The sequence below is a fragment of the Paramormyrops kingsleyae genome, chromosome 10, assembly GCF_048594095.1.
Source record: "Paramormyrops kingsleyae isolate MSU_618 chromosome 10, PKINGS_0.4, whole genome shotgun sequence".
Taxonomy (NCBI): Eukaryota; Metazoa; Chordata; class Actinopteri; order Osteoglossiformes; family Mormyridae; genus Paramormyrops; species Paramormyrops kingsleyae.
The window spans coordinates 26,940,965-26,966,136 of NC_132806.1; the positions used below are offsets into that span (position 1 = coordinate 26,940,965).

A 25,172-nucleotide genomic window follows, 5' to 3' on the forward strand; every position below is an offset into this window, starting at 1 on the left:
TGCTGAGATGCAAATGAGCTTATTTTAAATGACTACGAGGAAACGTGTAACAAGTGACGCTGTGAACATGCATATAAGCTACTGTATGTAACTTTCTCTGAAAGAAAGCAAAGAATAAAATGAAGACATTTTCAACCTAGTGAATTTGCGTTTCTTTTATTTCTATGCATATGTATCACATATTTTGCTTTTTTCACATTTTGCTTTAAAATGCTTTCCTGCTTCACATAACCTTGAAAACCAGTTTTCGGTTTAAAACCTGCATGTGTTTTGGTGGAGTATCCTGAAATATTACCAATATTATAAAACACTTCACAGAAAACAATAGATATCAAATTTAAAAGTTCTCATTATAGGTTAATCACCAATAGGCCTGTGTGTGTTGTTTTTTGGTCAAAGCTGTATCATTTCACAAAATACAACTGTCTGACGCATAGGCACATAGCTACTAGAGTTTGAACCTCCCCCAAAATTTGCTTTAGCCCCCCCACATTGACAAAATCTACTTAGGGGAAGTGTCCCCCCCCAGTTGCCAAAATCTAATTGAGGATAACCTCCCACTACCACCAGAGCAAAATCTACTGAGGACCACAAAGCGGTAGGGTTGCCAGACTTCCCACAAATTTAATTTGTGGCTACAGGCCTGGACTGACGTGACACTGGGTTAAATTGACCAAAATAAAACCACATCTGTCCCAAACCCGTGTCACTTTGCCCAATCACCAATTGTTTCCTGGAAATAAACGTTTACTGAAAGATACACTGTGAAAAATGCAGTGACTGGTAATTTAACAAGAGCAATAAATGCTGTTCAATTGATCTTTTTAATTCTTCATCCCTTCCATGATTAGATATTCTGTGAAAGTGGGTTTTTAAAACCTTTAACAGCCTCTTTCAGAGACATCTAAACCAGCTTGTGTATTTACAAGATTATTTTTCCTTCAGTCAGTTCACCATTTCCCTCCAGTTGGGTGTAAGATTTCTCTGCCTCACCCTCTGTCAGGTTCTGGTCCGAAAATTGAACGTGAACCAGATATTTATTAATCTGGGAACTAGTTAGCTGCCAACCAGTTGGGATCATTCTCCACAAGGTTGTCAATTTAAAAGGACTATTGTTCTACTTCTACAGATCTGCTGAACACTTTGGCTCCTTGCAGGCAAGTTGTGTATGACAGGAACCGGCAGTCGGCTGAATCTCCAAACTGTCAAATATTTCCCAGCTCTGGAGTCTTTAAAGGCAAATTATTTTTCGCGTCTGATCATCAAGGATGATGCTGTGCATCTCCATTTCATTCCCAAGCCACTGTTCATCCTCCCAGTCATGTCTAAACACAGTTGATGCCTAGTGATACTCCTAAACAGGTTTTTTTTCTGTTATAGCAGATCCATGGTTTTTCAGCCGCAAGCTAATCATTGTGAGGTTTAAAATTACTGGTGCATTTTTCCTCCGTAACTCCTCTGGGATTTGAGTTCAACAGTTACCATAACAAGAGGCCCACAGTGTCTGTCCAATATTCGGCAGTGAAATTCCTCATTACAGTCATCATTTTCAACACAAAACATTGGTTTATGAAGGCCGTATAAAATACTAGCTTGACAAACTTAATTACTTTTCACCTATGTAAATATGTATATTTGGTTTCAAAAGGGTACTTCTGATAGCTACAAGAGTGATTTTCAAATGCTGGCCTTTAAAAATAAACATGCGATTAAATAATTTACTGTACAAGAGCTACAAGATTTGGAATAGTATTGTGAGGTGATTTATGCAAATAACAGGTACAGTGGACTAATTAAAAACATCCCCAAAGTCAGTCAGGCATTTTAAGAACAGCATGGACGCTGGTTTTCACATACACACAATTACATTAGCAAACACGAGCATAACTGTCGGGTAAACCTTTGTCCTGTGACCATGGATGATTGACTGAGATAAAAGGATATGAGACAGATATTGGGACTGAATGGTGCATTATATCCTGGGATCCAGAATAAAAATAAAACCAGAAATGAGAACTGGTACAGTGTGGGTGTGAGAAGCACAGCACCGACAAAGTCGGCATGTAACTGCATGAGTAAGAAGAGAAGTCGTTGCTTAGTTACAAGCAGCAAAACCGACATCTAAGGGACGGAGCTGCCTTCCTGTCTCTCCCCAGCACTGTGCAATCGAGTTAACTTTGCCATGGTACCACAATTAAAATTACATATCGCTAACAGACGCCTTCAAACGCTCCTGCATCGTTTTGCTCCATCCAGCACTTACTTTAATGATTGAAAATGAAAACTTTTAACCGTAAAAGTATCTTTTAGAGTGCTGTCATACCGAAACAGGCCATGTGTTGGATCTCCTCCTACAGGCAGATGGCGCTACACCCAGACTCTTTGGGTTTGAGTTAAGCAGCTCGACTTGGACGAGGTGCCCTCAGACTTGTCCCTCGTACCCCAGACCTCAGGCTTCCAACATCCCCCCAGCTGAAAGAGAAACTGGGGATTCATTTGCTCCCAGCTTCAGCTCTATGTTCCCACTGCACACTTGGAACCAGGCTGTGGTTCTGATGCATCAAACAGGGGTCTGTTTCACTGACCAGGAACTGCTGAACACAACCCCGTTTACTAATTTTTCTCATGTTCTCAGCCAGTTCACGGTAAAGCCTGGATTTTAAAATGAGGAAAGGCCACCTATGGCATCCATATTCTTACCTACTCCCCCTTTCCCCAAAACACATCTCCGGCTGCCCCTCCCCTACTGAATTTTTCCATTCACACGCACACGATCACACACTTGAACATTCTTAACATTTGTTATTTTTAAAATGGGCAAATTCCATAAGACACTTTTTTAAGCAATTGTGCTGCTTGGGCAAAGGCAGGTATACAGGTGCGCACGCACACGCACGCACGCACACGCACGCACGCACAAACACACACGCACGCAAATCTCTAAATCACAGTCATTAAAAAAATGGAGGTACAGCGTCCAACAATGTGAATGATGGGGGTTTAAAAAAAAAAAAATGAAGAAAAAGTCATTGACGATTAAATGTAAAATCTGAAGGCGGAGTGTCCAAGAGTTAAATCCCTTCGCTGAATGCTTAATGTCCGTTCACATAAACCAATCAAATTAAAATGTGAAATTACTGTAAGTCAAGAGTCTTCCACATGGTGGACACGCCAAAAACCAGAGGGCTGTTGTATTGTCCTTTCTCAGGGTCTCCTTTTCCCTCTTTCCTTGGCCTTTATCTCCCGTGCACAATGAGCAGAGCCAGGGCAAGCCCGGCCAAGGTAGTACCATGTATGGCCAACAGGGCGGCACCACTATTCGGCTCCTTATGTGCAACCTTGACCAGTCGAGGCACGATAGGAGCCGCGGTGGAGAAGTAAATGTCCTGACAGGATGGCGAGTCACACCCACTGCCACTCTCCTCACCACCACTGCCAACCTCTGCGGGGCACAAAAAGCAAAGTGTTAACATGGGCAGAAGTGGGACAAATGTCGATAACAGGATACACAAGGACTTGGACAGAATTACAGTGCATGTCGTGCTTTCGAGAGCATCCCATCTGTTATTCTGACTTAAATTTCAGCCTGTTCAGTCGCCTGAAATGCCGAATGCCTCCCGGTCCTCACCGTTGTCTGTGGTGATGTCGTTGCCGCTGTGGGCGGCCTTCAGCCAGCTGGTCATCTCCCTCAGGACCATGATCTGCCTCCGGATAACTGCATCGGGCTTGGTGATGTCCACTTCCACATCAGGGTTCGACACCTGATTGGCCAATCCGCTGTCTGTGAGGTCCGACTCGTATCTGAGGAGGAGGAAAACAAATCCTGAAGGAAAAAAATCTCCCCTGGTATTACCCTTGATGTATGAGATCTATAAGGATTACTAATATTGCAGCAACAAATGAGCTGACATTTGGATAGGATAAGCCATATTTATTCAGCATTGAGATATTGCTAGGTTAGGAACCAACAAGCCTAAAGCAGAACCCGTTTTGTAGCAGGTCCAGCTCTTCAATGTCCATCTATCCACTCTACACATCACACCCAGAACTTCACTCACCTGCTCTTGGCAGTACCGTTCCAGCAGTCATCATTGGGGCCGACCCTCTCCCCAACACAGACGGTCTCCGGCAGCGTGGACCAGAACTTCTTGGCATGCTTCAGTTTCTTCTTCACGTCTGTCACCTGGACGAAGAGGGGGAACGCGTGTGTGTGTGGGGGCGGGGCAGGTGAAGGACCCCAAAGCTCAGGATGTACAGCTTAAATACATCTGACTGCACGCAGAAGAAGCGGACCCACTTTGTACTTCTACACAAGCAGTGGGGCAGCAGCTAACAACGTAATAGCACTCCTGTGTGCGCAGCTCAGGGCTTTTCCTTTTTCTAATTCAAATAAATATAAACATGGTTTGCACAGAGCGAGGAAGCAAATCCCCGCTTTGCGATTAACGGCCATGAAGGAAATAATGAGGGAGAGCATGTTATTGCCGCTATTTTAATGAAACACCGTTCTCCGTTTCATTACTCTCAAGGGTGCACAGAATACAGCCACTTTACTCGTGACTTCACCGAATACAGCCACTTTACTCGTGACTTCACAGAATACAGCCACTTTACTCGTGACTTCACAGAATACAGCCAATTTACTCGTGACTTCCTTCCGGTTCACGCTGCCCTTCCAACTTCCAGCAAAGATGGCTCACAATACTCACAACCTTCTACAAACACACAGAAAGTGATGATTCACTCCCGTAAGCCCCTGGCTTCAAAGGACACGAGCCGATTAACAGCCAAGCTTCAAAACCCAAGATACCTGCCTGCTTTCGAAACAGGAAGCGGTTTGGCAGGTAACGAGGCTAAATCCAGGTTGCCGGATTAATAATAATCAGCGGCTTTATCGCCCGTGAACAGCAGATGTTTCCACGGTTAACAAACTTTGAAGGTGACCCATGAGTTGCAGGTTGGTGTCCAGGCAGGAAGCAGCATATGATCTGAAGCCAAATGAAGCAGGAAGCTGAAGTCCACATACCAGTCTGTCCAGACTGGTGCCAGCAGCGGTGGTGGGCCGTGCGTCCGGGCTGTACGGCCGGAAGCGGCCAGTGTAGCCGACCTCACTCACGGCGCGCCGGGATCGGAAGTTCATGGCTGGTTTGGGCTGCCCACAACCCTGGAACACCTACCACGGTTTGGACGAGGGAGGTTGGTCAATAAGGACACCGTTAGGCATGAACAACACAAACCCCATTATCAACCCCCCCCCACCCATCGTCATCGTTAAGACACATCTGTAGCAATACATGGTTAACCACCCAATCAGGCACTGTCAGCACACTTTGGCCACACCCCCACTTTCATTGTGGTTTGAGCCAGGCCTTTCCCGCGACCATTCGCCCGAGACAACAGGGATAAAGGCCACTGGGAACAGGAGGGACAGGCTGACCTTTTGCGACACTTGCATGCTGTTCTCCTGCATGTTCATGATGGCATCGGAGATCTTCACGTCAATCGGGTCCATCACCGACTCAAAATTAAACGGCCCCTCCAGTCTCTCTGCCAGGCTCAGCATGGCATCTGGAAGATAAGAGGACAAAGATGTATCACAATTCTACCCTTACTACTACTCTGTGTATCCAGAGAAAATCAAGACATCTGCCATTGCTGCTGTTCACCACAAGGGGGAGGCACAGAGACATCGTTGACCCTCACTTTGCCATTCGCCAACCATGTCTTTTCACAATATTTAATATATGCTTACACTAAAAGACTTAACCTTACAATATTGCTATTTAAGATATTTTAAATAATTTGCAACCCTGGTTAAGTACATACCTAGTCTGGTGCACTGCTCACACATTCACACACTAGCCAGGTAAAAGCTGGGGAAGAGCGCCATCTAATGACCGACATGTAAAGTGCTACGGGGGAACCACCTTAGCCAATGAGGTTAGGCGCCACCAGCCCGTCCCTGGTTTTATGACGGCCCGTGACAGCGGCCTCCCCGAGCGCGACCCCGGCTTACCCAGGAAGTTGTTCCACTCGGAGTCCAGGTCGGCCTGGTTGGCCAGGCAGCCGCGCAGCACGTTGATGCAGTACCTCTGGCACGGCTTCAGTGCCACCTGGCCCGAGCAGTAAGGGCAGTAGAGCATTTTCATGGCTGCACGGGCACAGCCTGGAGAAGCACTGACCTGCAGGGGGGGGATGCGTGCGGTTAGGGAGCGTCTACACACACACACACACACACACACACACACACACACACACACACACACACACACACACACACACACACACACACAGAGCCCACTCCTTGATCAGGGAGAAACTCACCTCCCCAAACACAGATCAGTCAGACCACACCCCAGCTGCCCCCCCCTCCCTCCACAAATCTGATTCCCAAGTCAGGTTTAGTGGATGTCGATTCTGGTCCTACTTTCTTGGATTCAGTTTTACTAGACCTGACAATCCTGCATTTTGTATACAGAATATAACATCAGCTTATTCAACAAACAAAATAATGACATACACTTTATAATAATTATGGATTTCAGAAATCCATACAAGTAATCAAAAGCATTATGCAGGTGCTACTGGGTGCCCTATGCTGTCAGGGATAGACTCGGTGCCCCCCACCATGAACCTGGACTGAGGAAGGGAGGGGTTCGATGGACGGACGGGTGTATTTGTACTGGTTTGAAGCTCAGGTGAACTCTAAACGACCAGTCACTCCCTAAGTTCAGGAACACGTAGCAGCTGTTTCTGTTCACAGCCCAGCAGAGCCGATATGTTAAAAGGTAAATACTTCCAAGCCAGCATACACAGGTATCATTGCAGAAGCAGCCCCCCCAATAACCCCCCCCCCCCCACACACACACACACACACACACTTACCGTGGAAACCTTGGCCACAACGTCGGGCAGCAGAGCCAGGCCGCGGGTGAAGGTGCGCGCCGCCACGAAGGCACGCGTCAGCTGTAGGCGGAGCTTACGCGGCACGTCGCCGAAGGGGCGGAGCTGCTCGGTGTGCCGGCTCACGCACTCCATGTAGGCGTCGCTGAACTCGTACTGCACGTTGACCAGCCGGAACATGCGCTCCAGGAGCTCCGCCCAGAAGTCGGCCAGCATGCCGTCGAGATCGACGGCGCCGGCGCCGGCCGCGTAGTAGCGCCGCAGCTCGCGGAAGAAGCGCTTGAAGAGCTCGGCGTTCTTCACGTACATCTGGCCGTAGGTGCGGACGAACATGTCGTGCAGGGAGCGCTCGGCGTTGTCCAGCAGCTCGCGGAAGAACTCTGCGGAGGAGGGGCACGCTTAGGAGAGAGGGACTCCAAGGGAGGTGCTTACATATGGGACGGGGGGACACCGCAAATCGGACAGCAGTGCATCATGGGACATAAACAGTTCACACACACGTTTGTATTCATATATTTATGGGGACTCCCCATTCATTTCTACGTACATAACCCAAACCCCAACAACAACCTTAACCCCACGCAGCCCAAACCTTTACCATAAGCAAGCAAACAAAATACAAGACTTCTGGCATTTTTAGTTTTTTGATTGCAGTCATTAATTTTTATAAAACAGTGTTTCTCCTTGTGGGGACCTGAAAAGCAGTCACCCGCCAAGTCAAAGTAACAGGTTTTTATCACATTGTGGGGACATTTCATGACGTAATATATACATGACACACACGCGCACGCACAAAATTCTTTGCCTGTTGTACATCAGCACACAGGAATTGTTAGCAGAACCATCCAGTCAGTGTATATAAATAAACACCCGACAGGATCAGCCAGCAGCAGATATCACAGGGGCACTGGGCCACATTATGGGCGACACACTGCCAGGGAAGAAGTGGCCGCTTGTGGAAGAAACGTGAAACGTGTGGCTGCAACAGAAGATACGGCTAAATGAAAGATAAATATATGGAATACATATAAGATCAATGAAAGAAATGGCTGGAATAGTGAAGCGCGATGTGCAAAGTGCTGCTCTGTGTGGTAAACAGAGTGAGGGACAGCGTTTGCAAAGAGGCAGACTGTACCTCGCTTGCCTTTAACCTGTAACACGCACGTCGTCCTGCAGGACAGCCTGCCAGCTCCGCACACGTTAGCGGCAGTCGAACAGGTAGCTTATAACTGAATACAAACAGTTTGCTGCTGCAAGAACGAAGAGCGCTAAACTGGCATTATAATATGACAGAAAACACGCTTCCCGATGCAGCGCAGGTAAGGCATTCAACGCTAATGGCCATCAAACGTAACGGGCCCCCCATCGAACGCACCCCCAGCCCCTCACCACATTCCATTCTTTTCTTCTCCCTTGACTGCCTGCTTCAGTCCGTTCAAGGACATTTTCAATAGGATTAGTGAAGAATGTGCACCCCCCCCCCACCCCAACCTCACATTTCTGTTCTATATTCAGTTCATCGGTTTCTTCTAAAGAACAATAACCTGTTTCTTCCAATGGAATGTGCCCCCCATTCCCAGAAAAATAATGCAGTCCCCCCCATTCACCGGCGATCTCCCAACTCCCACCCACTACTTTCCTAATCCCAAAAAAAATTCAAATTCCTCAGATGCTCCGGAGGACTCTCACCTCGCCCTCCTAGAAGGGGGGGGGGGGGGGGAACTGCGATGACACAGTGGAGCCAAAAGGTGAGACGTGAGCGCCCCCTGCCTGCCTCCATCACGGTTGCAAGCGCGCCCCAAATGATAGCTATCAGTACGCTTGTTCGGCTTTCTCTCTCCTTCCATAATTAACCTAATGTGTCTGCATAGCACGTATTTAACTTCAAAGCGACTTCTACGCCTCACAGTTTCGCTAATTCATACATCTAGACGACTGAGGCACGCTGCCTCAACCTCGCCTCCCTCGTCCCCATGGGCCTTGAACCGCCATGTCTCCCTCTGATCAGAGCGCCCTCCCCCAAAACCCCCAGCCAATACACTCTCGCTGCCCCCCCCCCCAAACCTGTCACAGAAGGGACGGATCTGTGGGATTCCTAGCTGCTGGGGTAAGTTGAACACCCCCCACTGTGTAACCAGGGATACTGGAAACACCGCAGTCTCTCTTTAACCCAGCCACCCCCCCCCCCACCCATCCCTCCCCTAGTGTCCCAGGCTCCCACAAAGAATGGGGTCGGCTGTCAGAGCAAGGAACAAAGAACCCCCCCCCCACCCTGCAATGTCACTTCAGCCACAAGTTTAAAGTCAGCCGGCGTGTGTGTCTCCGGGTGTGCATGTGTGTGTGTGCGTGCGTGTCGAAGCAGGCCGGACCCATCCAGTGAGTCAGTGGGGATTGTTTGCTGCAAGGCATTCTGGTCCAGAGGGGAAGGGGAGGTGTCTAGGCCACCAGGGGGGCTTGTAGCTGAAGGGGGACAGACTAGATAGCGAGGGGAGTGACCTACCAGGCCCTGCCCCGTCCCTGTGCCGCCCGCCGAGTACCTCTGGGGAGACCTTGGACTTGGAGCAAAATCTCCAATTCCAGATCACTCCCATTTTGCGGCCAGACCTCTTCCCAGTTCCTCCCCACCAGACTGGCTGCGTGACGGCAGTGTGCGGCATTCGGGGGGGAAAAGCAGACTCCAATACTATTTCAGGCCGACAATTTAAATTGGCCATGACTGCAGCCTCCGGCTCCTGATAATGGATCAGCGTGACCACTTCCTGTGCGGCGTGGGGGCGTCGGCCTCCCTACATCACGCTACTATAAATACACGTCAAGCCACGGACAGCCCACCACACGCGTGCGCACACACCTGTGGAGAAACTCAATCATGGTTACCCACAATTCCAAGCGCAGGGCGCTCCCTCCGCTACAGCTGCTACGCCGGGCAGATATTTGTGGGCCGGGGGTGGTGACTGGACGTGGCTGGCACACTGGCGGCTGGGCCACCCAGGCCACATGAGCAGCTGCTGGTACTGCAGCTATCGAGAGTGTTATCCGCAATGGGGTGGGTGAGTGGGCAGGCCGGTGGGGGGTGGGGGAATGGTGGCAAGGAGCCCAGGGACTTAAAACTGTGGTCTGTATCTCACCCCCCCCCCCCCCCCCCGGTTATACAGGGTCCAGCCAAAACCAAAACAGTCCTTTTTAAAGGAAGGGTGGTGATCTCACCTGTGTTTGCGGTTCATTTACGGTCAAAGTGGCGGTGCCTCTGGGTGAAGGTGCTGTGCGGGTGTTTGCGGTCCACTTACGGTCAAAGTGGCGGTTCCTCTGGGTGAAGGTGCTGTGCGGGTGTTTGCGGTCCACTTACGGTCAAAGTGGCGGTTCCTCTGGGTGAAGGTGCTGTGCGGGTGTTTGCGGTCCACTTACGGTCAAAGTGGCGGTGCCTCTGGGTGAAGGTGCTGTGCGGGTGTTTGCGGTCCACTTACGGTCAAAGTGGCGGTTCCTCTGGGTGAAGGTGCTGTGCGGGTGTTTGCGGTCCACTTACGGTCAAAGTGGCGGTTCCTCTGGGTGAAGGTGCTCTGCAGGGTGGAGCTCAGCTGGCTGACTGGGGCCTTTAGGTCGGAGCGGCTCTGCTGGCTCAGCTTTTCCTCCATCTGAGCCGTGCAGCAGGTAAATCCCTGAGGACACACCTTCAGGTGGGCGCCTGGGACGGGGGGGGGGGCAGAGAGAGAGAGAGAGGGGGGGGGAAGTGAGTCACGCGGGGCTCGAACCAACGGGAGGGCCGGACACCACGTGCATCAGCGTGGCTTCGGAGAAGGCAGCAGTATCGCCGTCTGACGTAGCAGAAAGCCCCACGGCCAAAAGGTGGCACTGCGCAAAACACGCCGAGAACGCTGCGCTCAAGGTGACCACGAGCCCCATGGCCACACGGTGATGGAGTCGTCTGGATGGCAGGGCGCCAACCCTGCAGCGTACCGACAGCCTACAGCAGCATATACTCCCAAAGCTTCTCTGTCCTGAAACTCTGCCATTCCTGGAACAAATAACTAGGAAGAAATGAGGGGGAAAAAGGCATTTTGCGGGTGTTTCAGACACTTCCCAGAGATGCCTCCATTCCCACCCCCATCCACACCCCCACCCTAACCCCCACCCTTTGGAGAAGCCTGCAGACTCTCCTGCTCTTTTCCTCTTGAAATTGTTCCCAAAATAAGTCATTTCCCATCCACATGGCCTCACTAGAGAACAGCATTCCAGCGGGGGTGGTGGTGGGAGTGTGTGGGGGGGTAATGCCATGTGGACAAAGCCCAGATTAGTCAGCACCACCCCCCATCTTCACCACGCAAGCCCCCAGACAGACCCCACTGCCGAGCTTCTACGGCCCTGCAGGCTTAACCGGCAAGGTCAAAGGTTAACAGCCCCTCCCCTGACAGAGCGGCTGCCCTTTGACCTCCCTGTGCGCCGGATGGCTCTCCAATACCCCCCCACGCAGACGCAGATATAGCCTCAAAGCCCAGGAATGCACACATTGCCTTCCATGGTCTCTTCATTCCAGAATGACCACCTTCTGAATAGCATCGCTTGTCCAGACAGACCATCATCACAGGACACCCAACCACTAGAGTGTAGAAGGTATAAACTTTCACTTCATTCAGAAGCTCACGATTGTCCTACCTGCCCAGAATAGGACTCATTCAAAAGCACAAAGACCGGTGAAGGCATCAGAATGTAACGACGTCTCAGACAGACTCATCAGTATCAGACTTCAGCATTAATATTGTGACACGGAACCTCAAAAGGTCAAAATCACATTTCATTTATTTATTTAGCAAATGTTTTATCCAAATATACACAGGATCAGACAGTCCCTGGAGCAATTGGGGTTAAGGGCCTCGCTCAATGGCCCATTGGTGAAATCAACTCTTGGTTTTGAACCAATAACCCTGCGACCACAGGCACAACATCGTAGCACGCGAACCCCACATCACCCCAAACATTACAGCCCCTGACATCAAATCAAATCAAAGTTTATTTATAGAGCGCCTTTAAACAACCAAGATTGACCAAAAGCGCTGTGCAGATTTACATCAATAAATAAAAAACAATGAAAGACAATGAAATAAAATACGAAACAGAAAACAAAGAACAAGAGACACAGAGAAGTCTGCCAGCTCGCCCAAAATTAAAAGCCATCAAGAAAAGATGCGTCTTCAGATCGCAGTTGGTGCAGATCTAACATGCCAGGGTGGGCTATTCCAAAGTCTAGGGGGCTCAACCCCAGCAACCAAACAATCGGCTCCTCGGAGTCACACAGACGGGGTCTCGTTGATTCTGATCATATGCTCAGCTGGGATCAAGTCCCAGAGGGAGGGGAGATCGCCGCAGGATTCTGTGTGATTTACAGGTCCATCCAGGCACACCGGGGGGAGCCATAGAGAGGGTGGGTACCACCTACTCTCTGTCTTAAGGTTGGTTCATGCTTCTCCACACAAGAGCAACACTCGCGTGTCCACTCTGCGTATGCGAACACAGAAACATTCATAGTTCTCCAGTCAAGCCGCATACTTTGCATATGAACACGTTGCATTTATTTTTTTATTATTAATAACATAAATAACAACATAAAACATTATTCTGATATTCCCGGCACACGTACCACAGCAGTGAGGTTTGTGTAAGTTTCTCTATGTTATCAAATTCAGAGAACCAGCTCCCTGCATTGCCAACTTCTGGCTGGCGTGAGATTTTCAGTTTGAAACAAGTCTGAACTCACACGCGCATTTACATGTATGTAACAGTTTCACTACCTTGTAAATAGTATGCAGGGTTTGCAAACCACCCCAACGCTGGTCAAAAGCATCCATGTTGGTATTTAAAGTGGATGCGAGTGAATCGATGGTGTGCAGTTTGTCCAGAGCTGGAGTGTAGCAGGTGTTTGCCCGCGGAGGCGCACAATGACGTGAAGCGCATCATCAACGTCCACTAGTGCGCAGAGAAGTGTGAACCAGCCTTTACTTCTTTATCTCTTTCAGGTAGAACATAAATGAGTGTGAATTCAGCATCAGGACTAGTTAACAGGAAAGACAAAGATAAAGCATCAACGCAAAAGGAGAAGATTAAAGTGAACTACTCCTCACTCAGACTCTAAATCACAGTAATTATATTTCGGGTGGGGTGATTATGGCTCGTCACAGCAGGTCGGCAGGTACGTCCCGTGTCTGTATCCCTGGGTTCTGTCTAAACACGAGGCCTTATAGAGAGGGAGACAGTCTGACACTCTGAGGCTTCAGTGGGGGCTGTGTGTGAGGACCTCACGTGGACCGGGTTCAAACGGCAAGCTTCCCATTCCACCTCAGATGTTACCTGACCGGAGTCATCAGTCCTCCTGCTATGGGGTGTCTAATTGCGGGCGATCGAGCCACGCTCCCCTCTCACTGCACTGCAGTAGCCTCAAAAACAGCTGCTTCTCTATTAATAACCAAATACCGGATCACACAGACGCACAGATTCAGAAAGACATTCGCAGACAGTAACTGTCAGGGACTGCAGCCAACTCCTGCAAGCTTTACCCCCCAAACACCCTCCCCACCTTGCATTACTGAGAGTTCTCCACACTGGCTGGTACAAGCTGCTCCAGAACCCACCACGCACTGGAGGAGGGATCACTCAATGACTCTTGGGCGTGATGGATACCCCACCCGACTCCAGACTGCAGACCCTAACACGTTCAGCACTACAAACTGACAGCACAGACAGGCAGGCGCACAAACAGAGAGAGCAGAACCAGCTAACCTGCTCGCTCACACTGGAGGACAGGCTGCATGCTAACAGACAGCTACATGCTAACAGCAAACCACACTAATCAACAGCAACATGATAATGGGAAATGAAATTATATGATCCTTAATTTGCCATATTCACAAGTGCAAGAACAGGTATATTCTTCACCTACCCCATCTTGCTCTCCATGAGACACAGATACATAGGGGCCATGCTAATATGCAGCAACGTGCTAATGGAGAGCCATGCTAATGAGTAGCAACATACTAATGGGAAGCCACATGCTAACAGGAAGTTGTGCTAATGAGCAGAAACATGCTAACGGGAAGCCACATGCTACTGGAAAGCCATATGGTAACGGGAAGTCGTGCCAATGGGCAGCAACATGCTAACAGGAAGTTGTGCTAATGAGCAGAAACATGCTAACGGGAAGCCACATGCTACTGGAAAGCCATATGGTAACGGGAAGTCGTGCTAATGGGCAGCAACATGCTAATGGGAAGCCACATGCTAACAAGACGCCACATGCTAACGGGAAGTCACGCTAATGGATAGCCACATGCTAATGGGAGGCTGTATGCAGCTGCTTGCCAACTAGTGTTACATCTCATACTGGACAGCTGTGTCAGTTCTGACACCTTTCATAGTAATAAGAGAATACCCCAAACACCACAGTCACCGCTGCTCCGGCAGAGGGATTGTATTTTTAAAATGCAGCCGTCCTGCGAGATGCCCGTCCCCCCCCCGTCGGTGCCTTGGACCGGCACCGGCCCACAGCAAGGGTCTAGAAACCCCGCGAGAGTCATGGAGCTAGGGGAGTGTTACATCTCTCAGGCCCTATTCCTCCAGGAAATCTGGATTTAAACAGCGCTTGTCGAACCCATTTCGCCTGGTTTAAATTCTCCATGGCAACGAGGCCTGGAACACCAGCCGGGCTGTGGTCCCTAAAACAGAAGTGCGAGTTTGCTGGAAGCCGGCAGAGTACAGCGATTCCGCGCCGGTAACCGAGGTGAGGTCACACACTTATCAGGGACCCGCCCTGCTGGCACGGGAGATGGGTCACTCTCCCCAGCTGAGCAAACACTCCTTTTCATGTAGTGGGGAAAAATAACAAGAGTGTCAGAAAAATGTTCACATACATGCATTCACCCTGCGAATTCAGAGAATGAGGTCCAAGAGCCAAATTCCCTGGGCTTTTAGCCAATTGAAGGCCTCTGTTCCGAGAGGGAGAGAAAAAAATTCCAGAGTGCCGTCATCCGTGAACATTACCCCTAACCCCCCCGCGAGATTCCACAACATCGCCGCTTCTCCAAGGCCTCTGTCTCCGCCTTTGTCTGGCCACACAAAAGCTCCCCGCAAGCAGCGTTTCCCAGGTCAGCCTTCTCAGGGGCTTGGCCCTCCCCCCCCACCCCGACTGCCCCAACGCACACGGACGCCCCCCCCCCCCCCCAGCAGCCAGTGGAGAACGGAATCACCCCACGGCCACGGTGAGAACTATGAGTGGCCAGAGATGGCAGAGAGACTCAAGAAGAGGATCCTCAGGTGGAACCAATTATACCTCCACTTTCTGCCCCCCTCCCCTGTAGATAGAAACAGCAGACCAGGGGAGGGGGGGGGAATAATATGAGCAAAAACATACCTTTGGGATGAAGTGGCTGATGAAGTGGGAGGGGAAAAAAAAAAAAGTTTAAAAACCGCAATGTTGCAATCAGCAGGGGCTACAGAATTCCAGTCATACCACAAAAATCAAAATCCTGAAAATTTGTGGCAGTTTCCAGGACAGCAGCTCAACATGCCTATTTCTACGACACGTTGGGGGCGGGGGGGCGGGGGGGCGGGGTGTTACAGAGGACTCTTATTTTACTGCTCACCTTAAATATTTTTCTTCGCTTGAAGAAACACCTCTCTAACAGTGTGTCCTTTGTATGTTCGCCGCAGAAATGTGCAGCCTTTTCAGCCTAACGGAGCAGTTTGAATGTACAGGGCTAATTGAAAAGGCAACACCTGTAGGGAGGAAGATTCGATGAACGACAGAGTGTGAGCAAGCAGGAAAGGAGGAAAAGCCGCCTCCAAACAGCAACTAACCTCCGTACAAGGCGAAACTCCCCAGGGTGAGGCACAGAAGGCTACTAATGTTAGCTTATACTGCTTATACTCCCTGGTTAACTGGGCCTGACCGGACCCCAAAGCAGCTTCCGCCCGGGGTAGAACAGGTCACAAAGCCCTAGACTTTAGCCTTCACTAAGCACCTGCATCTCAATCCGAACATCCGTTTCCATTTCCAAAGCATCTCTGGTTTGGAGGCACAGCACATAAGACCCCCCCCCGCCACACATGACCCCATTGATATTTCAAAGGACTGGTTTATACACATGTTTCTTAGCTTTCGAAATTCCACCCACGGCACGTGACGGGACGTCTTTCCTATCATCTCACCACCTTCGGCAAGGAGCAAGGAGGAGAGCTACCCAGGGACAGGTACTGACAGGGTGCAGCCCAGCTCGAGCCAGGTCTCTCCTGGGAGATACCCAAAGCAGGGATCCCCCCGCATACCTTCAGAGACCTGCGTCATTAGCCTTCCAGCTGCACCATCAAGATAGCGCTCTTCTCCCCCTGTGGTCCCAAATACTGCTGAGCTCTCACACCATGCCAACTAATGACACCTGGGGGGGGGTGGGGGGGGGGGGGAGCAGGCACTCTGACGGTGGATATGATAGGTAAAGCAGAATTCCAGTGGCCTCGTTAATGTCACGTTTCAAACTCTCCAAAGCGTTGTGATACGTCCGGGTTACTCAGTAAAGGGGTTTACGGAAATAAGAGACGACAAATCTCAACGCTAATCGCGCATAGCTAAGCAGCCCCGGGGGCGGCTGGGATCTTCGGCAGACTCCGGTTTCCTCTGGCATCATGCTGCGCATCACGGTCAATTTATTAGTCAGCCCCCCCCCCCCCTGTCAGTCATTTACTCCTTTGGCTCGTCTCCTGACACACACGCCAACAATTCATCCCACACGACTCATGCTGAAATCTTCACCAATTCTGACTTTCAGTCATGCGCCAATACATACATTCTACACGCAAGAACATCCATTTAAAATGGGATCCAGCACTGACCTCTTCCATGCACATCACTTCGCATCATCACTTACTTATTGCTAATCCAGTAGCGCAGCATTCTCTGTATTCTACCCAACGTGCTACTTTATATAGCGACACAGTTGTGCCACATATCAGTTTACTACCTTATGCTGAATGTTACATTTATTATATGTTCTTAGATACTGAGGTGGTATTTTACAGTAATTAGTATGTACTTGTACATGTAAATACTTGTACTTTGTGTTTTTATTGTATTGCAATATTGCACTGTCCTATTAATTGTCTGCAGGCTGTGGAGAGGGCATTCAAGAAAGAATTACACTGAACTTTATACAACAACTTGTAGTCTTGTATATTTCTTGGCCTTGTTGGGGGAGGGGTTGGTACCCACCCCCTGGATGGATGTCCTGGGGATAAGGTCATCAAGGAAGAGTTTTGGGGGGAGGGCTCACTGTGAGGTGGGGGGGCATAAGGGGGAGATCTAATTAGTAGGGATTATGCTTGCTGGCCACTGGGCTCCCAGTTCACACACACGTGAGCCCCCCCAGAGAAGCCCCCCCAAGGGGCTGTCTGGGTGACAATCTGCCCGAGAGGTATCTCTCGTTACTGTCGCCTCGTTTAGCGGCTATTAAGCCGCCTGGTTTTTTTGTTGTTGTTAAACCGTACCCTCAGCAGAGCGTTGCCTTTCACGCTGATCCCGGATCAGTCGCCCCAACAGCCGTGGGCTGGGGCACAGGGTCGCCAGCAAGGTAGACTGGTATGGGGCTGCTACCTGCCAGGCTAAGGAGGACTGTTAATAAAGACAAGAAGTTCCTACAGCAAGCATCTAGAACATGAAAATGTTTCCATGTTAACCTGCAGAGCAACACCATCTTCCACTCTCCATGCCCACGCCAGTCTGACCCCCCTGCATGTCCCTGTAAATTTCTCCTCTTACCATCCCTCCGGTCCTGCCTCTCATCTAGTTCCCTGGCACAGATTACCAGTCTGGGAGATGTACACCAGCAGGGATAGAGCCAGGCGAACCCAGTCGGGAACAGAGTCACGGGCAGCTTAGTCAAGAACAGACACCAGCCTCTCTGGGTTAATTATTTTCACACGATTCAGCATAAGGCTCCTACTCCTCAAATGAAGGCAGCCCTCAGAAAGGAATCAATTACACTGTTTGCAGCAGAAAATTATTTCACTATGAAGACAAAAAAAAACACAACAGAAACCACTACAGCAATGGATTTATCCCCCAGTTTGCTTCTGCACAGCGAGGTTTGTTTCCCAAAGAAACAGGCCGGTTAATGTTTAATGAGGTGTTGTTTGGTCAAACACACTCCAGCGGCCTTGTTCCACAGAAACAGATGAACGTTGATCTGACTGCCAGATTTGATGGCGTGCCAAATGGTTAACGTCCGACTACCTACAAGGACGAGTTCACAGGGGCACTGGCCCCAGCTGAATCCTGATTGGCCCTCAGAGTTGCCCCTTTTGTCACTCGTCGATTGAAAACATTCGATTGGCTAATAATGAGGTTGGTGCTTCTCCCCGTATTATGGCCCCTCTTATGCTCTCCACCTTAAAAAAAAAAAAAAACCTACAATCCCCCTGTGTAGCTCTAACTCAGGATGTGACGTGGGGGGAGGAATCCCACTGTGACCAGGCCCCCGGCCCGCAGATCCGCCCATGTCTGGGAAACCGCCGGATTCGATTTGCTAAGTGGAAAGGAAATCTCATTAGGATAAACGACATCAAAGCGCTGGTGTTAATCACATAAATGATGGGCTGTGAGGCCCAGAAGCTGCATGCTTTTCCCCTCAGGAGACAGAGTAACAGCGGAAAATGCTGCATGTTTTCATCCCGGCGACGGCTCCCTGGCCAATGCGCAGGTCAGCAAGACAGCCCCACATTCCACTCTGCTACGTCCATTAAAAAATGACAGCAGAGGCCAGGTGCCCGTCGCCAAGGCGAGCGTTTCTATAGTTACATACGTGTAACAGCCTGGTTGCAAATGAGTAGCGTTATAAACTGTGTAAAATAACTGGGGGCGGGGAGGGGGGGAACAATAAGAAATGAGGCTGGTTTCATTTAAGAGCATGTATCTTTAAATATACAGTGCAGAAAGCAGTGCTGCAATACGCACTGTGTTTAGTGTCGTTTTCACGCTGATGCAGGTACAGTGTAGCTACGACAACAGAGGTGGGCTATGCCTGCTTCTTCTGGCAGGGCTCACAGAAACATCAGAGCCAAAGCAGAGCTTCAGGAAGCAGCTTCGGAGCGGGGGAGCAAGCAGGGCAGCTGATTTCAGGAGGAGGACAGGCACTGGGGGCAAACCGGGACCAGCAGGTCACACACACCAGTAAACATGCAATGCAACACTACAAGGGCCATCTTCACAGGCCAGAAATATCAGCCGGCAGTGTGAATTTCACCCAGTCACACTTGCAGAGATCAGAGTGGATGGAACATTACTGCGTGACCTCATGACTGTAAAGGCATCCGTTTGTTGAACCACGCAGATTATCAATGAGATGCCAACATGTGTTTCCATGGCAACATACACTGAACAAACCCGGTTCCCTAGATCTGTCTGCCAGGGTGTGAGTTCATTCTCCTGTGACAGCATCACTTCCACAAAAACAAGCCCCCCCCCCAGTAGTCCAGACCCTCGCACCCACAGCTTAGAGGCGTCAAGATCCCAGACCTGCTTTATTTCCCTTGTAGTACATTTATTAGTACCTGGATGATACTTCAAGCAGGGCGTGTGTGTGTGTGGGGGGGGGGGGGGGGGCATTTGCCCATCTTCGATGCCTGCCAATGCTCCATTCCCAAGCCATGATGTAAGGCCCAACTACCAGCATAAACAAAAACAGATCCTGTCCATGTGGGGGGGGGGGGGGGGGGGGGGGTACCAGCTGCTCCCCCAACAGAGAAGCTGTGGCACCTAGCATGAGCATCTGAGGGTGATCCATCCAACCTGACACCCAGCCGGAGATTCAAAACACTGCATGAGAGGCTGACAAAGAGGTGTCACTGGGGGGGGGGGGGGGGTTACTTATATGCACTTTTTTCCAAAACAGCTCACATACTAATTGAGTTTACATTCTGTGATGCAGTTATACAACTCGACATTTTTCCTAGAGCTTTCGCTTTTAAGCACAGCATCAAAGGGCCCCACCAGGCGTTAAAACTTTTGGTCGCAGCTGCTGACAACTAACTGCCACGCGAGATCCGAATCTCGTCCTCCTCGTACCCACGGTCCTCCCTTTAAACCAATCAGGGCAGCCCAGAATGTAAACGTCACTCAGGAGTGTCTGGCTGGAGCAAGACGCAAAATATTGTTTTGCAAAAAAAATCTCTCAGAGAAAGTCGGTATTATCTAGGCCCATCAAGGGTTATTTCTGAGGGGGGAGGGCACATGTAAGTTTAAATACAGCCACACACGCATGGGAGAGCAGGAGGGCGACGGCCCAGTGTCAGCAGAAACCGTTTCCGAAGGGTCTGTATTATTTGGGTCCATTTTTCTGCTTTCGAAACACGGCTTCCCAGCTGCCAATAAAAATTCCTCTTTTATTACCTTTTTACTGCAGCATTACGTAATCCCTGCATAACCAAAGCCACTTGTGTTCAAATAATGATCATTTCTGTGACCTGCTGCATAATTTAAAAGAGGTTTTTTACACCCAAGCCCTCCGCCCCAAATCTTATGTACGGACGCAACGGAGGAACTGCTTAAGTGCATAAGCGATCGCATCCTGGCTGGCTACTAACCGGAGAGGCCTTCGTCTTGCCGTCCTACTCCCGCCAGCTGCTGCCTGCTCACGGCCGAGATCATGGTACTTTTCCATATCGCTAAACACCCAGCACGGGAAAACCGGAATGCCGGGATCGGGCAGGAGCAAGCAGCTTGTTACTAGGCCTCGTCGTGATTCCCGTGAACTACAACGGCTGCATGGCCCCAGGATAACAGGGTGTTGCCACCTCAATTAGGCTTTGGCACAAAAACATTTTCTCCAGAGAACTGCAGGCCCCCACCCCCTTACATTTCCTCTGCAGCCTGCTTCTCTGGAAATCACCCTTCCTCATAGATGAAGCACAGCCCAGAAGCGTAGGCCCAAAGGAGGCTCCTGGACGTGTGGGGGCAATTTGTTTTTACACGTGCCACACAGACCCTGCTCTTTGCGTCTAGTATTGGGGCAAACACAGCAAAAGCGACAAGGGTACCATGTGGAGCACCGGCGTGCCAGAAGAATGACGCACAGATTAAGAGCAAATACAGCTCTGTAAGGCCAGTTTGCCACCATTTACGTGATGTTATTTAGTTGCTTGGCAACCTCTGAGCTTCCGAGTTACAGCTAAAGAACGATGGATACCAACGTCATGACATAATTCGGACAGGATCGGGGAACCTGCGAATGTCAGTCGGCCTCGTTTGTCATTCCGTGATCCAAGGCTGAACCCGCTTTCCTAGCGGCTACACCCAGCGCAATCAATCATGATGTATCAACCAACAGTCAGAAACTCTAAACATCCTCTTAAGACTTTAAAAAGAAATGTTGTTCTGACTAGTTTAAAAAATATGCAAAAGTCCTTTAAAATGAAGCCTTCTCAGTTCACTAAATGGTAAACTAATCAACAAAACTTTCACTGGGCAATCGTTTAATGACTTCCAATCTGGGAAAACGTTAACGGAAACTGCGTTGAGAGAATTTCATACATTTAAACTAACCTACATTACACATTTACAGCCAACTAACTGATCCACGACTAACCGACTAGCCTACAAATTACTTTTTAAATGACTTTAGAGCAACCGACTGAAACGCAAGTTAGTATATTAACTTTACTGGCAAAACGTGAAAATATTTCGGCGACTTGATCTGGGTCTGAAAGTGGACGCTTGGGTGGGATTTTAAAGTATGCGAGACACAGTAAGGAATTTCTTTAAATCCCCCCACCCCCCGGTCTTTCCAAACTCCGGTATAAACTGCAAAAGCCATTAAACAAAGACCAAACAGGGCCGAATTCGGCAATTACTTGACATATATGAAACAAAACAGACAATTAACGAAACCGATCCCGAGGCTGCTCTCTCTCACCTAACCAACAACAAAAGATTTAAGGGGGAAAAAAAGAAAGTCAGCGCTCAACCCACCCCCTCCTTTTTAAGATTAAATCTCCCACTTAATTTACATGACCATTAGAGCCCACAGAGGATGTTACAAATTTCATGCGGTCCCTTCTGTTGAGTTAATTGATCGGACGATAGAACCGGGTTTCCAGAACCGCGACCGAAGCGGCGATCCTTTAAACCCAGGCTGGCCGGCAGCCCGTAGCCCTGCGCCGTGTTGTATTTGTTTATTGCTTTTGTTCCTGTTATCGTACAACCCGCTACAATTGCTTCCTGATCTAATAACCCTAAAATTAACTCTTACACCGAGCTCCACCAGCGATCGTTCAATAAATTAACGTCGACACAGGTAACGCGCAAAGTTCAAAAGCTCGTTATTTTTGGTAGCGACTTATTTAATACTGTCAAATTCAATCCTCGGTGCAATATACTTCACCAGCGGACAAATAAATAAGAAAATCTCTGCTTTTAAACAATACACGCCCTACGGGCAGAAATCACATCACAATAAATAAAAGAAAAATAAATAACAAAAACAAAGTACAGAATTTTAAGCACTAGTCTCAAACACCACGGATTGAATAAATGTTTCTTAACGGGCTGTCTAATACACTTTAGTAACTTTTTACAAAGAATTTTCTTTCAGAGCGGGGCAACTGGCAGGCAAAAAAGTGTGATCCAAATAGAGAAGAGAAGTAAGGTGTTAAAGAGGACAGTTAAGTAAGATCACTGGGTGTGTATAAATGCAGGTGAGGAGCAGAGGCTTACCGTTGACCCCCTGGTTGGGAACATCGTTCAGATTGAAGCCTTTGGAGCCGTACGCAGTCTTCACCTCGTTGCAGCTTTTGGATTTCGGCTCGGCTTCCACCGACACTAAGATCGCAGTCAAAGTGCAAATTGCGGACAGAACAAGCGTCGCCTTCATGGTGGAGTTTCAGCTTACGTGGAGGGGAAAAAACGTGGACGATAAAAAAAATACACGTTTAGATTTAAAAAATGTTACTAATGCGGAGTTTCAGCCCCCAAGTTGTTGATCCTCATGGAGTCGCGCTGCTGCTTAGCTCTTGTCCGCCGATCTCCCCATGCGCTTCCTCACTATACTGACTCGTTGGTTAAGTGGATTGTTTGGTGCACAGTCCCCCACTGTCTTCGAAACTTGGTTGTTGAGTGTTAAGTTACTAATAACAGCAGGAGTCAAAAATCAGACGCGAAAACCATCTGTAGTATACACCGCTTCCCGTTTCTATGTCTCCGCGCAGCGCCTCTTTGTTACTTTTATATGCACTTTTCGCTGTACTACTACAGTTAAAAGGAGAAAATGTTGAAACTAAACTTCGGTTGTACACACAGCAGTTATTTCGGTTAAGTTTCTTAAGTAAAGTTACATCCGTATCGAGCGCAGGCGTGCCTCTGACCATTAAAAAAAAAACACCTTAAATCGGGAATTACGAAGTTGGCGAAAAAGTTTTTCTCGGTGTCTCCTGCTGTGGCTCAGAAGAGTAGCTGGCACCGTAACCGCAGTCGGACTCCAGAGGTTGTGCGCGCTCCACGATCCCTGGCTGGCGGCCACGGCTGCGCGCTCCCGCAGTGGCAGTCTGGACAAAGAGCCAGTGGCGCGCAGTACCTGGCTCGGAGTGAAAGCAAGAGTTGAAGTGCGCCCCCAAGGCTTTTTCCTCCTCCTTCAAACGTCTTCTAGAAAGTCTAAACGGTGCTGTGAATATTAGGCCTGTTTTTCAGGTAAACGTCGCCCATGTTAACTACATATCTTGTATGGAGTTTTAACCGAGAAATAATTCTTACACCCCAAACAATTATTCACGCAAGAATCGATGGAAAATGTAGCGAATATATGCACCTATAAAAATGTTTGATCAGATCACCCTTAAAGCAACAAGCATATTTTTAAAATGCAACTTGACGGACTAGAATCAGAAATATGAACTACACTTTTGAAGCGTTCTTAAAGATATGTATCAGGAGGACAGCCCACATCGTGATATCCAAAGTGTAGCAAACACACATGGTATGGGGATTGGGAGGGGAGCGAGGGCGGCATTCACCAGACTCCCGAAGAACGAAATGCGCCACAGCCGGTATAGATGGCTAGGTGCCAGAGACAAGCGAAACCCCAGCCTGCCCTGGGTGCCAGAGACGGGGCGAACATCTCACTCCAGGGATGACAGCTCGCTATGACAGTGCTGGCCTTGTGGGCTGCTGGTGGTGCCCTATTCCTTAACGAAGTAGCCTGGCAGCAGATAAACGATCTGCGGGTGCCAGCACGTGCGCGTCAGGGCCGCGGCCGTTGGGTTCTTGAGATCAGGTGAGATTTCATGTCCCAGCAGAAAAAAACTGACTCATCGAGACATTATGAACGCCATCATTTTTCCACTGCAATCGTTCAGGTTAAGGGTTCTCGTATAAGGGATAGAGAGCTGCTGATTCATTAGCCAGCGTCCTGTTGGTCTGGTTACTTAACCACTAGTCCTGAGTTGTTCTGCTGTGTCAAACACACCAGGTTCGTACTCTGCATTTCAGCATTTAAAGCAAAAATTTTTTTTTATTAACGTGGAAGGATGGGGTGTTTTTTTTGGACTGCTGAAGATGCTTTGCTGCATCTGTTGTTGACAAATAAGCTATTTGTATCTGTAAATTTGGGGATGGCTTTGCATTTGATGAAAGAAGCTTCAGCTCCGTTTGAGACAGATTTGTGTTCTGTGAAGTTTTTTTTGTGTGTCATGTGATTCTCCTCTTCAGTTTTTCAGTTGATGCTGTTTTAGCGTTGTGCTTTAGTTGTGGCGCAGGAGTAACCCAGTGTTTGGCGATGTATATTTTCTTGATTTCGGCATGTTTCTGTTTGAATTTGAGTTTTGTGTTTGTGATGAAAAGATAGATCTCAAATCAAGATAGACACCCAAAAATGTTTATGCTTTTATTGCCATAGGCTAAGTCCTGAAAGATCTGAAAGTAACAAGACAGGGCTTGTAAGTGTGTGTGTGCGTGAATGTGTGTGTGTGCGTGCGCGTGTGTGACAGCCGTCGGTGAAATGGCATTCCGTTTATTGTGTCCTGGCATTCCGCAGCCTGCTTCTTCCATTCTGTCTGCGCGGCCCCTGGGAGTGCTGCTAGCCAATCGGGAGTTTGGGGGGGGGGGGGATTTGGGTAGCACGTTGACTCGGGATGCATGCGGGAGGGTGGGCTGCAAGCGGAGCTCTATGGGGCAACAAAAGAGAAGAGGAAAAAGGTCCCCCTATACTGTTAGGCACTGACTAATCTCAGGGGGAGGGGGGGGGGACACA

At 49.1% G+C, this 25,172-nt stretch overlaps 1 protein-coding gene across 1 annotated transcript; it reads right to left on the minus strand.

Moving 5' to 3' along the window:
* Positions 1–140: 140 nt before the first annotated feature.
* Positions 141–24,092, minus strand: gpc4 (glypican 4). The gene is made up of 9 exons (XM_072717614.1): positions 22,646–24,092; positions 10,427–10,585; positions 6,886–7,283; positions 6,017–6,182; positions 5,438–5,568; positions 5,027–5,173; positions 4,059–4,183; positions 3,629–3,801; positions 141–3,442 (listed from the first exon to the last, which is right to left on the minus strand). The coding sequence occupies exons 1-9, from the start codon at positions 22,800–22,802 to the stop codon at positions 3,237–3,239; spliced, it is 1,662 nt and encodes a 553-aa protein (XP_072573715.1). The 5' UTR covers positions 22,803–24,092; the 3' UTR covers positions 141–3,236.
* Positions 24,093–25,172: the final 1,080 nt, after the last annotated feature.

Coding starts and splice junctions, on each gene's coding strand:
- gpc4 (XM_072717614.1), bottom strand. CDS start 22,802: ATGAAGGCGACGCTTGTTCTGTCCGCAATTTGCACTTTGACTGCGATC. Junction 5,174..5,437: donor GCATGCAAGTGTCGCAAAAG/GTCAGCCTGTCC, acceptor AAACCGTGGTAG/GTGTTCCAGGGTTGTGGGCA. Junction 3,443..3,628: donor CGACATCACCACAGACAACG/GTGAGGACCGGG, acceptor TGTGCCCCGCAG/AGGTTGGCAGTGGTGGTGAG.